Source organism: Ceratocystis lukuohia, assembly GCF_044167205.1.
Source record: "Ceratocystis lukuohia strain C4212 chromosome Unknown Supercontig2_pilon, whole genome shotgun sequence".
NCBI lineage: Eukaryota > Fungi > Ascomycota > Sordariomycetes > Microascales > Ceratocystidaceae > Ceratocystis > Ceratocystis lukuohia.
This window is the reverse complement of record NW_027263521.1, coordinates 1,800,503-1,813,854: the sequence shown is the minus strand read 5'-3', so window position 1 is coordinate 1,813,854 and position 13,352 is coordinate 1,800,503. Positions and strand designations below refer to the sequence as shown.

The 13,352-nt window shown below is 50.4% G+C and overlaps 4 protein-coding genes across 4 annotated transcripts; 3 read left to right on the top strand and 1 right to left on the bottom strand.

Moving 5' to 3' along the window:
• Window positions 1–1,407: 1,407 nt before the first annotated feature.
• On the top strand, window positions 1,408–2,689 carry HOO65_020455 (Gastricsin; the record flags this gene model as incomplete). Its single annotated transcript, XM_071006828.1, has 2 exons — window positions 1,408–1,506; window positions 1,583–2,689. The coding sequence occupies 2 exons, from the start codon at window positions 1,408–1,410 to the stop codon at window positions 2,687–2,689; spliced, it is 1,206 nt and encodes a 401-aa protein (XP_070861093.1).
• A 1,019-nt stretch (window positions 2,690–3,708) lies between these two features.
• On the bottom strand, window positions 3,709–5,290 carry HOO65_020454 (Endoglucanase EG-II; the record flags this gene model as incomplete). The annotated part of the gene is made up of 3 exons (XM_071006711.1): window positions 3,709–4,887; window positions 4,966–5,007; window positions 5,228–5,290. 3 exons carry the CDS (start codon window positions 5,288–5,290, stop codon window positions 3,709–3,711), a joined length of 1,284 nt encoding a protein of 427 aa, XP_070861092.1.
• A 4,351-nt stretch (window positions 5,291–9,641) lies between these two features.
• Window positions 9,642–10,807, top strand: HOO65_020453 (uncharacterized protein; the record flags this gene model as incomplete). Its single annotated transcript, XM_071006862.1, has 2 exons — window positions 9,642–10,425; window positions 10,515–10,807. The coding sequence occupies 2 exons, from the start codon at window positions 9,642–9,644 to the stop codon at window positions 10,805–10,807; spliced, it is 1,077 nt and encodes a 358-aa protein (XP_070861091.1).
• A 593-nt stretch (window positions 10,808–11,400) lies between these two features.
• On the top strand, window positions 11,401–12,659 carry HOO65_020452 (putative NADP-dependent oxidoreductase YfmJ; the record flags this gene model as incomplete). The annotated part of the gene is made up of 4 exons (XM_071006834.1): window positions 11,401–11,575; window positions 11,637–12,143; window positions 12,222–12,539; window positions 12,610–12,659. 4 exons carry the CDS (start codon window positions 11,401–11,403, stop codon window positions 12,657–12,659), a joined length of 1,050 nt encoding a protein of 349 aa, XP_070861090.1.
• Between the last annotated feature and the right edge of the window lie 693 nt (window positions 12,660–13,352).

Below are 13,352 nucleotides of genomic sequence, written 5' to 3'. Positions count from 1 at the left end.
CTCGGATTGAGACAGGGCAGAGATCGAAAATTAGATCTCACACATCAGATCTGAGACCTCTTCTCCTTGTTCATGCACAATGCACAAAGAACAGAAGGGATGACATAAGAGAATAAGAGCCAGACGGGAGTCTCTCTTCCCTCTCCACGGTTTCACCTTCGTCCGCCTCTGATGATATCCAGCCCATGGACCAGGCTTCTAGAAAACAAAGTTCCAATCCTCGTAGCAGCATTTCTAACACGTTCGTTGCCAAGAGAATATGCAATATATGAGGCAGCCTTTTTGATTTCTAATGTTACATCCAGGTCTATACATCTACCCACGATACATGTGCATTCCATATATCCGGCCTGATATACAAGTAGACTTCGTATCTTCGGCAAGCGGACGCTGCTGTTACCCGAGACCCCGGGGCCAAGTTGGCCGTTTTGCGTTTCTCCAGACAGCCACACTCCTGCTCTTCTCCTTTGTCTCCCCCTCCTCTCTCTCTCGCCCCAACGTCATAACGACAAGGCCAGTCCTATACAATAAGAAACTCCCTCCCCTCAACGGCTATCACCTATAAATAGAAGCCTGTTGTTTGGCCTTGAGCCCCAGCCTTCAAGAACTTAGCCTTGATCCCAGAAGGAAGAGAAAAGAAAAGAAAAAAAAAGAACAAGGGGTCTTGGCCTTGGTGCGTCTCGCCAATCCTGCCGCGCCAAAAGCAGGCAGTGGGCAATCAGAAGTTGTGAATACGAGACGAGGGAAGGCCAGAGTCCAAAGGCGATATGAGCACATGATATCAATAGCCATGTATGCAAGTAGTAAATATGCATAATCTAGTCATAGTCATAGCTCCTCCTCCTTCTCTCCTCCTCCTCCCCCCCCCCCTAATGCTAATAGCCCCCTCACAATCCAGCCCAACCTCACCCCTAGCCCCAAGCTCTACTCTAAGTCCGTGATCCTTACTCAAATTTCTCCGAAACAACTCGCTGTGGCTATGACATGACAACATCCAAAAAGCGGCAGTGATGGGCATTCTTGGCCTTTTTCCTTGGCTCTGGACGAAAAGTACCGAGCAGGCCAGGGGGGCAAGAAGCTTGGCGTGAAGGCATGCACCACACCACACCATAGCATAGCATAGCATAGCAACAGGAAAAGGAGAGAGTCCCTTACAGGCAAGCGAGCATCTATCGTCTGCTGCGTTCTACAACGAACACGAGCACAGATATAAAGTCCGCCTGTCCCCACATGCTGGTGAATCTCCCGGAGGAATAGAGCTCATCAAGCAAGCCAGACTCAGCTCTACACAGCTTCTTGTCTCTTTGTTTTTGCCTTTCGTTTCTTTCGTTTCTTTGCTGTTCTTTCTGCCTGCATTTCACTCTCGTTCTTGCATCTATTTCATCCATTTCATCACATCCATTTATCATGCATCATTCTCTCTCCTCCATCTTGGCCGCTTCGGCCATGGTTGGTGTCGGCTCCGCTGCCGTCCTCAACTTGCCCATCATTCGCGACGATGGCTACGTAAGTATCATCCCTGGCATGCACGATAACAACCCGAGTTATGTCTATATCCCCAAGCTAACATCCGACTCTATAGAACCTTGTTGACGTCCAAATTGGCTCTCCTCCCACTACCCACCGCCTGCGTTTTGATACCGGCAGTGCCACCACATGGGTCGTCGACCAAGTCTGCGGCAACGGCGGCTGTGCCATTCATAGCAGCTCCCAACGCCCCTATTCTCCGTATGACGCCAGTGCCTCAACTAGCCACGTTGCTACGGGTGTCTACTCTGAGATTCAGTATCTAGGTGGCAAGACCACGGGCTTCACGTACCACGATAACTTTGATGTCGATGGCACCGTATGGCAACAGAGTTTCATGGCAGCCAACTCGTCGTCGTGGACTCAGATGCCGGCTGATGGCTTCTTGGGTCTGGCCTTCTCCACCATCGCCGATGGTCAAACTACAACTCTCGTCGAGACACTTCTGTGGGATGGCAAGCTGGACAAGCCGCGCTTCGGCATTTTCTACAACGATATGGGCAACCTCAACAGCAACAATGGCGGCGTTCTAACCATCGGTGACTCGTGCGAGTCTACCTACGGCAAGGACGTTGTGGCTACCATCCCCACGCAGCTCTCGGGTGGCGAGCTGCAGCTCTGGCGCGTTGATGTGTATGCCATGACTGGCACGTACAAAGGCTGGGTCAGCAATGCAGTGGCTGAAGGCTCCAACGTCAACACCGATCCCATCGCAGTCCCCGTCAGTCAGCGCCTGCCTTTGGTGGCCGGTTCGTACACCGTCTTCGACACTGGTGGCAGCGCTGCCAGCGTGCCCACCAGCATGCTGGTGCCCCTGTACCGCTCGATTAACATGGACTGGGAGTCTATCAAGAGCGGTGCGCACATCCCCCTGTGCAGCGAGTTCACATCCGACTGGCACGTCGAGTTCGAGTTTGCGAACGGCCAGAACGTCACCATCTATGGCGACCAGCTGGCTCTGCCCGGCTTTGCCAACCGCGATGACGCTTGCTGGCCTCCGTTCGATGACTCGGGCGCCAATGAACAGTTCTTCCTCTTTGGCCCCCGCTTCCTGCGCAACTTTTACACCACCTTTGACTTTGGTAGTGACAAGCCTGAAAACTACGCCCCCACAGTCTCATTTGCTCCCCTTAAGGACGAGTACAAGTCCAAGTTTGTGTAAGGAACACGAACACTGGGTCTAGATTGTGGCTTGAGGCTTAAGGCCTGAGGCTTGAGACTTGCGGCTTATGGCTTATACTTTGACGTATGAAGTATAGCCTACCTGAGCTACTCTAGCCTGCACCAGTCAGGTGCAGCCTAGGCGGTGCATCAACGCAGGAACGGGGTCGATCCCACACGTGTTGCCAGCTTTTTCCATCTTTCTTTCTCTTGCTTATTATTATTCATGACATACTTTTATTTCCGGCACAGTTTCATGGCCCAGCACAGTACATAGTCCGTTGACGTCATGGCTCGAGAGCTGTCGTGGTATAAATAAATACACATATATACACCAAATATCAGTAGCAGCCCCAACGCCGAAACAGTGAATGGCCCTCCGTAGATTCTCCTGGCCCTTAGTCAGTCCGACCCGTGCAGTCTTGCCCTTGGCTGACCATTGCCATCATTCATCGTGCGCAGTGCTTGCATTTACATCCCATGTTATTGGTAGCACGGTAGACGAAAATACTACCACCAACCACTACCTTCGCCTGCATGCAATCTTTGAAACATCTTGGCGTGAAGAACAAAGTGGGGCTTTATATTAAAGTGATTCCATCAATGCCTGTTAGGCAGCCACATACATACATACATACAGCGTAATCGACAACCAATTCAACTCCTGAAAGGACAGTCGCTAAATGCGCTCAACTAATTACCAGAAAGCCAACTCCAGAAATCCGAAAACCCAGACATGAATGAGCAGGACAGGGCAGTAATGTCAAGAACCAGAAGAAAAGAAGAAAACAAGAAAACAACGAAGCAAAGGCGGCCAAGCGGGCAAGTATGAGGCAAGCATTAGAAGAAGAGTATATAGACAACAACATTAAACAACAGAAGAGAGGCCCGCCCAGAAGATGAGCCTATCAAATGGCTCTGCACGTAAACAAGAAACATCGAATGCAAAATAAAAGGTCAAGGCGAACAAACAAAAAATAACGAGACGCGTTGAGCTGATCAAGGGGGCGTGGAGCAGTCTCATAACACCAGGATCACTGCCAGACCCGCGCCCATGGACAGGAGCTGGGCCGTGCCAAAGACCCCCCCCATAGTCATGCCAACAGCAGCACTGCTCGGGCCTGTCTCTTGTGCGCCCGTAGATCCAGACGTGGTAGCTGCTACAACAGCTCGTCCAGAGCCATCGGTGGCAGTAGCGTCGCTGTTGGTAGCCGTGGAATCAGCCGTTGTCGTTGCTGTAGCTGTGGTTCTAGGAGTCACCGTATTCTTGGTGCCGGACTGGTCGTCCCACAGGTCAGCCAGACACGTCTGGAACAGGGCGTTGTCGACAAATTTATCCTTGACCCATTCAGGCGACATGTTCATCATGTACTCTTTGTTGAACGAGCCCGCCGACCAGCCTGTCAGCCCAATGTAAACGTCATCGTTGCTCAGGATAGCCTCGTTCTGCTTGCAAAACCTGTCTAGGCACGTGCTGTCGGTGGATGCGCCAGTCTCGGAGATCATACCCAGGCGCTTGTTTTTGCGCAGGAACTCGGCCAATTTGGTAAAGGAGTCGACGTTGTCACGCACGCACTCCAGATGCGAGCCCGAGTTGTCAACATCGAGGTACTGGTGGATATCCAGGATCAGATTGTCGGTCGAGCCGTCCGGGTTAGTGATGGCCAGCATGGCCTCGCCGCTACCGTTCTCAATCATGGTGGCCGAGTTTGTGAAGTTGTTTCCGGGGAGTAGGATCATCTGCGAAGTGGCGCCGCTCTTGCGCAGCTCGTTGACGACATGCTGGCACGTGTCGGCCCACAACTTGATATCCAGGTCGTGCGGCTCATTCATTACGCCGACGATGACATGGTCGTCGTCCTTCCACGGCTCCATGATGTTAGTCCACAATTTGCCGAAAACCTCGTTTGTTGGACCGCCCTGGCCAATGATTTGGCCCTCGTAGTGCGCAAAGTTGTGCAGGTCAATCTGGCAATAGGCGCCGGTGTCAAGGCATGCGTTGACGAGATCCTGGTACTGGTTGAAGTTGTCCTTGTCCAGAGTGCTGCCGCCACGTTTATCTGTCAGGAAGTGCCAGCTAATAGGCAGACGGAACATGTTGAGATCGTGGTCGCGAATGAAGTGGCGCATCTGGTCGACACCATTGACATCGCTATACTCCTTGAGTGGGAAGATGATCTGGGTGAGGTCGCAGGTGCCCTAGAAAGAGATGCGCTGGTCAGCGCGGCTGGACGGCAGAAGCAGCAAGCTGTGCAGGTTACGGCACAAAAGACTTACATCGATATCACAGCCAAAGTCAGCTCCGGCAATAGCCACGCCCTAGAAGCACAATGTTAGCATGGGGGTTGCAAGAGTATGTTTTTCATTTTGTTTCTGGTTTTTTTTTGCTGGCGCGCAGCATCGCCAGGAACAATAGGGCCATAAGAAGGCCGCATACAAGATCTAAGACATGAGGCCACAGCAAATCGGACGTGCTCCTGTCACAATGGCAGCCCATGTAGTGTCATGGGCAGATGCAAGTGCACATGTATGTACGTACCCGGTAGAGCTGCACAGCAGAAGCCAGGCCAGCAAAGGCCATCATAGAGTACGGAATACGCATTGTCTGGTGGTTTTCAGGTGGGAGTGTGAACAAAAGCGACAAACGATAATAAGCAAGGGAAACGAGGAGCGGAGCACAGCAGATGGGAAAAAGAAAGTAAAAAAAGAAAATATGCTGAAATGGATCGCAACAGAAAGTTGGTGTGCGGGTAGCGCGGCGCCTGACCTGTGTTTATATTATAGTTCGTATTGAAGCGCGAAGCAACAAGAGAGGGAGGTAGGGGGGGGAAGGAAAACGAGGAGAGGGAGGGCTTGAAGAAACAGAGTCCAGGTCAGGTTGATCAGAGACACGATATTAGAGGCCGATTGACTCGCCTGAGAGGGACAGCAAGAGAAGACAAGCAGGATAGGGAAGGAGGAGGAAAAGGGACGAGAACAGCCAGAGACAGAGGCGCAAAGGTGACAGAGGGACAAGAGGTAGTGGAGGCGGTACAGAAACACGTACATGGCTTGTACCAACAGGGCGCGGACTTGGCCATATTTGAAGAAGTTATTATTAAACATTAGTCTTTTTTTTCTTTTTTTTTCCCTTTTTTTTTTCTTATTTCTTTGCTATTGAAACAGCCTGTGCTTGTGCTTGGAAATAATGGCAAGGAAAATGGAAAAGGAATAATCGGCCAGGAGTACAGCAACAGCACATACCACATACAAGTTTCGCCCAGCTTAAGAGGGTAATCTGTCAAGGTGCGAAAATCAACCCCGAAAACAAAAGAGACCCTGAAATACGAGCTCTCCCTAATAGCGACGAGGCGATTCATACAACCAGAAACGCCCCCCCCCCCCCGGGAAACGAAGGACGAGGCAGGGAAATCCAACCAGGGCTATAATAGCTGTTTTTCCAACAAAGGCTCCAGCAATGCGGTGAAGCCACTACCATTAGCCATCCCTCCAGCCTTTCCTAGCCCCGTTTCTCTTGCTTTCTAGAATGGGATGCTCGGAGTGTAGAAAGAAGAAAAGCAAAAAAGAAGCAACGGGGCAAAAAGGAAGAATAAGGCCGGACGGCCGGATGGCCACAACATGGCGAGAGGCCAGAGAGTCCCAGCGTCCCCGGCCGTAGCCGTAACCGACTGTGTGGTTGTCACCTGGCCCGTTCTATTCTAGAATTCCCAAGCCCCATCCATAAGTCTTTGCAGCTCTCATTGGCGTGGTCTCCTCTCTCTGACTTGTCCTTGCAGCAGCTCATGTAGCTAGCTACTTTCATGCATGGCTCTAACCTTGAATGGCTTTAATGTCAGCAAAAGGCGACAGCAGCAAAGCTAAGGCCAGAGCCCTAGGAAAAAGAATTCCCAGGATTTTCTGTCTCGTCTGCTTTGTTCATCCAGTGCCCTTTGCCCGTATATGAGGCCCCATAGCGAATGACGACAGATTCCTCGGGTTTGGTGAATGCCACTCAACCAGGAGTCCGCCAGGGCACTGGCGGCGTGCGAGACAAGAGGCGGCGGCCGCCGTGTCAAAATTCGTTCTCTTAGTGTGCCGGCCGTGCTTGTTCTCAAGCTGTTCCTAGAAATCATGGATGACGAGGGCTGGTCAAATAAAATAAAAAGAAATAAAATAAAATAACATGACATAAAAAAGCGGAAATAACATACGAGAAAATTTCAGCATACGCAGAGAAAACTAAGCAAGTCCCTGTTCCTTCACATTAGGCAAGAGCCTGTGCCAACCCTAAAGGTAGCCCTAGGCCCCACCCCACCCAATTTACCCTTCGCCCTTGGTCTGCCCGCCTGTCCCCTGAGAAGCTCACAATTTCCCCCGCAGCATTATTACCAAGTTATGGCCAAACAGAACCTTAAGCGAGGCTCTTGAGAGACAAGACCCTCTCACATTGCTATTAAGTCCAGAAATCCCTATTTTCTTCCCCCCCCCCCAGGGCAGCATGCTAGCTTGATCCAGTTCCAAGTTACGATCGAGAAGCAGGCCCTACAGCCAAACATCCCTAGTCCCTAATCCTTAGTCCCTAGTCCCTAGTCCCTAATCCAGTTCTAATCGTCCCGTCCTCTTTCAACGTCTAGGTCGTTCGTTGATGCTCGCGCTGCACTGCGCCTTTTTATCACGGCTTGGCTTCTCGTATGTAGCACTCCAGTTCTTTTTTTAAACTAGCCCCACAACAAACCCGATGTCATTGTGGGGCTATGAGACCCTAATACGGACGATAGACTCATACACAATTACAAAGACGTTAAATATATTCAAGTTCAAGTACACAATTACAATACTGGCTCATCCTGTCCAGTCTCTCTCCTTTGCCCCCCGTGACCTCGTCGGCTGGCGGTCTTTCCCGTCACCCAGTCAGTCGCTAGACCTAGAACAGGACGAGCCTTTCTTTGATCCACCACATTTCCGCTATGCCACACTAGGCATCCCACTCCCCCCGCTATATCCATTGTCACTTTCATGCTTCCCTTTCGCGCAAAGCACATCCTTCAATTTTGAGTTACCTTCTTGACAACCAACAGCGCCTTGTGGCTTGGAATGGAATAAATCCTGGCTCTTGGATAGCTCTGCTATCTGAAAAAACGCAAGAAGACGGGGAAGAGGAAGCAAAATACAACCAACAAAGATATGCGTGTACATCAAAGCATGTTAAATGCATATTGCACGCACACAGTGTGTCCCATTTGCATTCCTCCAAAGCTATGTGTATGCTAGCTGCTCTATGCACAGATATCGCTTATTCTTTTCTGCACCGCATGTCTAAGAGCCTGCCAGTCTGGATTACTGCGCTACTGAGATCCATGGCAAAGAAAACTCAAATCTATGTGCCAAGCCGACGAGAGGAATAAGCCCGACAGACGTGGTGTTCCCCAAGGCAAGCTTTGTGTGCGTTTGCCATCATACGAGACAAGACTTTCTCTTTTTTAGTCTCCGTATTCTCTCCTGCTCTCCCTTATTTACTGCTCTCCCTTACTTACTGCTCCTTTAGCTGCCCGTCTTTCATGTATAACGTCTGTAGTAATGCGCCACGCATAGCTGGCTGGCACGTCGTGATTGCACCATGTGGATAGCAGCCCAACCCGTTGAGTGCTCGCTACGCCCTTTTCGTTTTTGCTACTCGCAGTCGCCTTTGTGTCTTCATTTAACCTTTTCTATCCTAGTAAAACAGACAGGCATGGTCGAAAATGTCCGCTTTTGTCAGGTCCAAGACAGCATGCACATGCATCTCACAGCTTCTCTTGGCCTATGCTGGCCTCTATCCCGCCTTCTCCCCATCCAGCAATCACGCCAGGGCATGCCCAACACCGCCTTTTCCAAATGCCTTCTTTGCCTGCCGTCTGGCAAGCCATAATGGGACTTTCCAGTTCTAGACACCTCCAAGGACACTCACTGGCTAACTGTCTGGGTACGGCTGTCTGCTCCTCATCTCCTCATCCATCAATGTCAACCGACCCCGGTGTCTGTTCTAGGGCCTCCCATACTGTACGCCAGAGTTGCATCAATGTGTAAGCCCGATTTAAGTGTCCGTCCGTCATATGGGGCATCAGGCGGGCGATTTTCATCGAATCCCAGTGAAACATTGAGAATCTACAGTGGGCCACACACAGGACACTCGCTTGTTCTGGGCTACTAAACAATAGATAGCTAGTCCAAGTAATATCACTTTTGCTCTGGTCTAGTATCAAGTTACATGCATATGCAAGCCACTATAAAGCTGGTCTTGGCTGGAAACCGACGGAATCGCTTGGGGAGCGTACTTTGATCCTGTCAACACACTACGGGTATAAGCACACCATGATACTGTGCACAGTTTGTCTTGTGAATTTCGGGCTCTGATTAGAGCGGGAAGGGGGGGGGGGGGGGGGGGGCAAGTTGCTGTGGCTGAGGACAGTCGACCCAGGAACTAAGGGACGTTTGGGATTTTGAGGTGAAAGAAATCGAGAAAAATGAAAGGAAAGTATGGCACATAGCTGGCAAGATAGCAAGACATGCGGGTGATTAAACTAGGAGGAGGACCAGCCACGAGAGCCCTTCTCCTCCCCTCCCACCCACCCTTTTCTGTGATGAAAGAAGAATTCTCTCTTGTTTATAGGTGGGCGTCATCCTCTTGCCGTCCCGTTTCTATTTCTCTTTTATTTCCTTCCTGTCTTTTTTTCTCTTCTTTCTTCTTTCTTTTCTTTCTCTTTGAGGATTTTTGCTTCTTTGTTCTGTCTGTTTAATTGACGAAGCCCTCCGCCGTGATACCCCCATAAGCCTTGTACTACGTCCTAGGGTCTTTGAGCTTTCATTTGTCCTACTTGAGCTTTACCTCCCACCTATTTTTCTTTCTTTGCTTGACCTTTTAGTTTCTGAGCAGAAAAAAGCGAGGAAAAACAGCTACTTCTTTAATCTCCATCTCACACATAACAGTCACTATCATGTCCAACAGCACTGTCTCTACCACCAGCAACAACCCGTATCAAGATTTAGGCTTGTCGTGTTCCTTTGGTGGTTCTTTCTACATTTGCTCCGGCGAACCAACCGAGTTCATCGGATGTTGCACCTCCGATCCGTGCTTGCCTGCGCAAAGGGGAGTTTGTCCCACTAGCAATCTACGGAACAGCAGTTTCAACGCCGATGCCTACCACGATATTCCACCGCAACAATGCAGTAGCGAGAATGGAGATTGGTACACTTGCACCGGTACTGTGCCGCCCTTCATCGGCTGTTGCAGCGTCAACCCGTGCCAGCGCGGCTCTTGTCCTGTAAGCAACGTCATACCCGCCGAGCTGAGTATCGACCCCTCTGCTCGTGAGGTCTTCCTGGAAGCCATGTCTTCGGCCACGTCAGCTTCGGGTACGTCAGGTTCGGCGGCTACATCAACGGCGTCCGCCTCTTCAGGCTCGGGTGGTTCGTCAAGCGGCATCGGGACTGGTGCAATCGTTGGTATCGTGGTCGGTGCCATAGCTGTGACTGGCATGATTATCGGCTTTTTCATATGGAAGCTCAAACGCCGTCGCAGCCAGGGGCTAAACCCCGAGACTAGAACGAGTGCTGCATTCCTCAACCCCGCGACTAGTATCAGTCCGGGCCAGCATATAGTCCATCCAAGCTCCATGACACCACCAGTCAATGTGTCCCCCGACTACCAAATGCCTATGATGTACGCGGGAGGCAATAGTCCGCCGATCATGGGCAACTACAACCACCCCCAGTACACCGGTTAGTTGCCTCTTTTTTTTTTTTTTTTTTTTTTCTTCTTCTTTTCCTTTCTCCTGTCTTACTAACGCATTCCCTTTTTCTTCACACAGACGCTAATGGCATGCCCATACCCCATGACGCCTATGCCGTATCTCAGGGAATATACAGCCAAAACATTGGCAAGTACGGCCATCAGTCCGTGTCTACCCTAGCCACCGACTTCAGCAACGGCCAGCGGAACTCGGAAATCTCGCAGGTTAGCGGGCAGCAGTCGCCTGGCTTTGTGTCAAATATGGCACCGGTTTCCGAGCTCGATGGTGCTGCAACAACTCCGGTTCTGCAGGAGATGCCTGAGGCCACTGGGACACCAACAGAGACAAAGAATACCCAGTCCCAGAAGTGATTTTGAAGAACAAGGAAGGAGAGAGGATGGAGTTGGTTGGTTGGTTGGTTGTTGAATGGGTTTGCCTTTGTTAGAAAGGTGGGAAGAAGAACCCAGTTGGGTTTTTAACCCTGTATGCTTGTTAACCCTAGCACAATATGTCCTAGGACGTCAATTTTAGAAGCCTGTTTTTCACTGGCTATCTTGTCTCAATAATACCGTTATTGCCCGTTAAATACTACTTTTTTTGTATTGTGTTTGGTAGCCTCGGTATAACTTCCATTCATGTGGCAATATTAGGACTTCTCCATGGCTACGGTTTCTGCTATGCCCCCCCCCCTCCCCGGATTTTTTTCCAAGTGCGGAGAGATGTCCAGAAAGGGACGGAATGCCGTCGAGTAGGAGGGTGAAGGCTTGGTTATGGTGCAATATAGGGAGCATGCATCATTTACTCCAAATAATCTCTTGTCGTCAATAAAGCTTGCTGCTAAATCTTGAACCAAAATACCTGGGAACTCTTCACTTCCGTCCTCTCGCCATCACCACATCACCACTGTGTCTTTCGCTATCGTCCCTTTGCTTGCCACCGCTTTCACATTACCAATTAACCCATCATGTCGAATCTTTCAATTGTTCTCTCCGAACGTCCGGTTGACGATATTATCCCGGGAAAGACTTTTGTACAAAAAATAACTCCTATTCCCACGGCGGACCAGCTCCAAGACAAGCAGATTTTGGTTGAGACGCTCTACATCAGTCTCGACCCCGCTATGCGTGGCTGGCTGAATGGTTCGTGAAACTGGCTGCTCTATTTCAAACCCCAATTTCCGATACTGATGGTCGATTTTAGATTCCCGCTCATACCTGCCACCAGTCAAGATCGGCGAGGTGATGCGTGCCTCATCAATAGTCCGCGTGCTTGCCTCTAAATCTAGCCAGGCTGCTGTCGGCGATATTGTGACTACCATGTCCGCTGGCTGGACTCAGTATGCCATTATCAAGGAGGGAAGATTTGACCCTGCTAGTTCGCTCCCCAAGACCTCGTGTGCAACAGATCTTATCAGTGGCGTTGGTATGACGGGGTTGACCGCCTACTTTGGCATGACTAAAATCGGCGAGCCCAAGGCTGGTGACTTGGTGGTTGTCAGTGGTGCTGCCGGTGCAACAGGCTCGGTTGCAGGTCAAATCGCCAAGCTGAATGGTGCGCGGGTCGTGGGTATTGCAGGATCGGATGACAAAGCCCGGTACTTGACGGAGAGGCTCGGGTTTGACGTCGGGTTGAACTACAAGGCAGCCGACTTTAAACAAAAGTTTAGCGCGGCGACGAAAGATTTGATTGACGTGTACTTTGACAACGGTAAGCAGGGATAAGGGGCCCAAGCCTTGCCGACATTGGAGACAAGCTCGAGAAACTGACTGTTGCTCTGTATTATAGTGGGCGGTGAGATTCTGAATATGGCCCTGCGCAAAGCAAAGCCTTTCGCGCGGTTCGTCATGTGTGGTGCTATCTCGCAGTATAATCTCGCTGATAAGGACAAGCGAGGCCCGACTAATCTTGACAGAGTCATCACAATGCGCATTAAAATGCAGGGGTTTATCGTTACTGATTTCGTCAAAGAATATCCTGTTGCCAAGCAGGAGCTGGCCAACTGGCTGGAGACCGGCAAGATCAAGAGACAGGAGCACATTATCATGGGCGGACTGGCCAAGGCCGAGCAGGGCCTAGTGGATTTGTTCAAGGGCGTCAACACTGGTAAGCCGATTACGGAAACATGTTTTCTCGCGCTAGTTTGGATTAGAAGTGCTAACAACTATCTGCACAGGCAAGCTGTTGGTGGAGGTCAAGCCTGTAACGCCCAAAGCCAGTCTGTAGATCACATATGCAGTAGAATAGATCGTGATAGGAACCAGCGTAGTATGTTGTCTAGTCTAGAGACCAGGGGGCTACCCTGTACTTGACCAAGCGATGGCCCGTTTTATGGGGCTACGCTACACATGACAAGCTCGACGTCGTAGGGCGGGCTTGAAACATTTTCCATGAAATGCGTTAATATCGAGTACTGAAGCAGTCTTTGATCGACATCACAATGGAATTGTGTGTATGTGTATGTGTTGCAGATCTATAAATCTTGTTGAAGTCCCCCCCCCCCCCCCCCCCGCCGTCCTAAAGTGGCTTCGTATCTAGCAGACAGGCCGGCCTCTACCGTCCTCAATGCGGGGCGCCTTTCCTAAGCTTTCTGGGAAGGAATTTTAGATGGTGCTACAGTAAAAACCCCAAAAAAAGAGCTAAATAGCTTTCTGGCTTTAGTCTGTGATCTAGGCATTAATTCTCCCTCATGTCTTCATCCATCGGTTTACTGACGCCGAAACTAGTTCTGTGTTTTGAAAATATCGGCCGTAAGCCTTTAGGGTTCTAAAGCTTAGGGTTTATATCTACACATCATTTATTTACAGCCTGTCCATCAGCTGCTGTTGCTCATCTCATCTGCTGTGTACTCGGGCGGCGCATTTCGCTTGACTCAAGTGGGGCCACCTTATCTCATGCATTTAGCACCCTTTAGCGCCT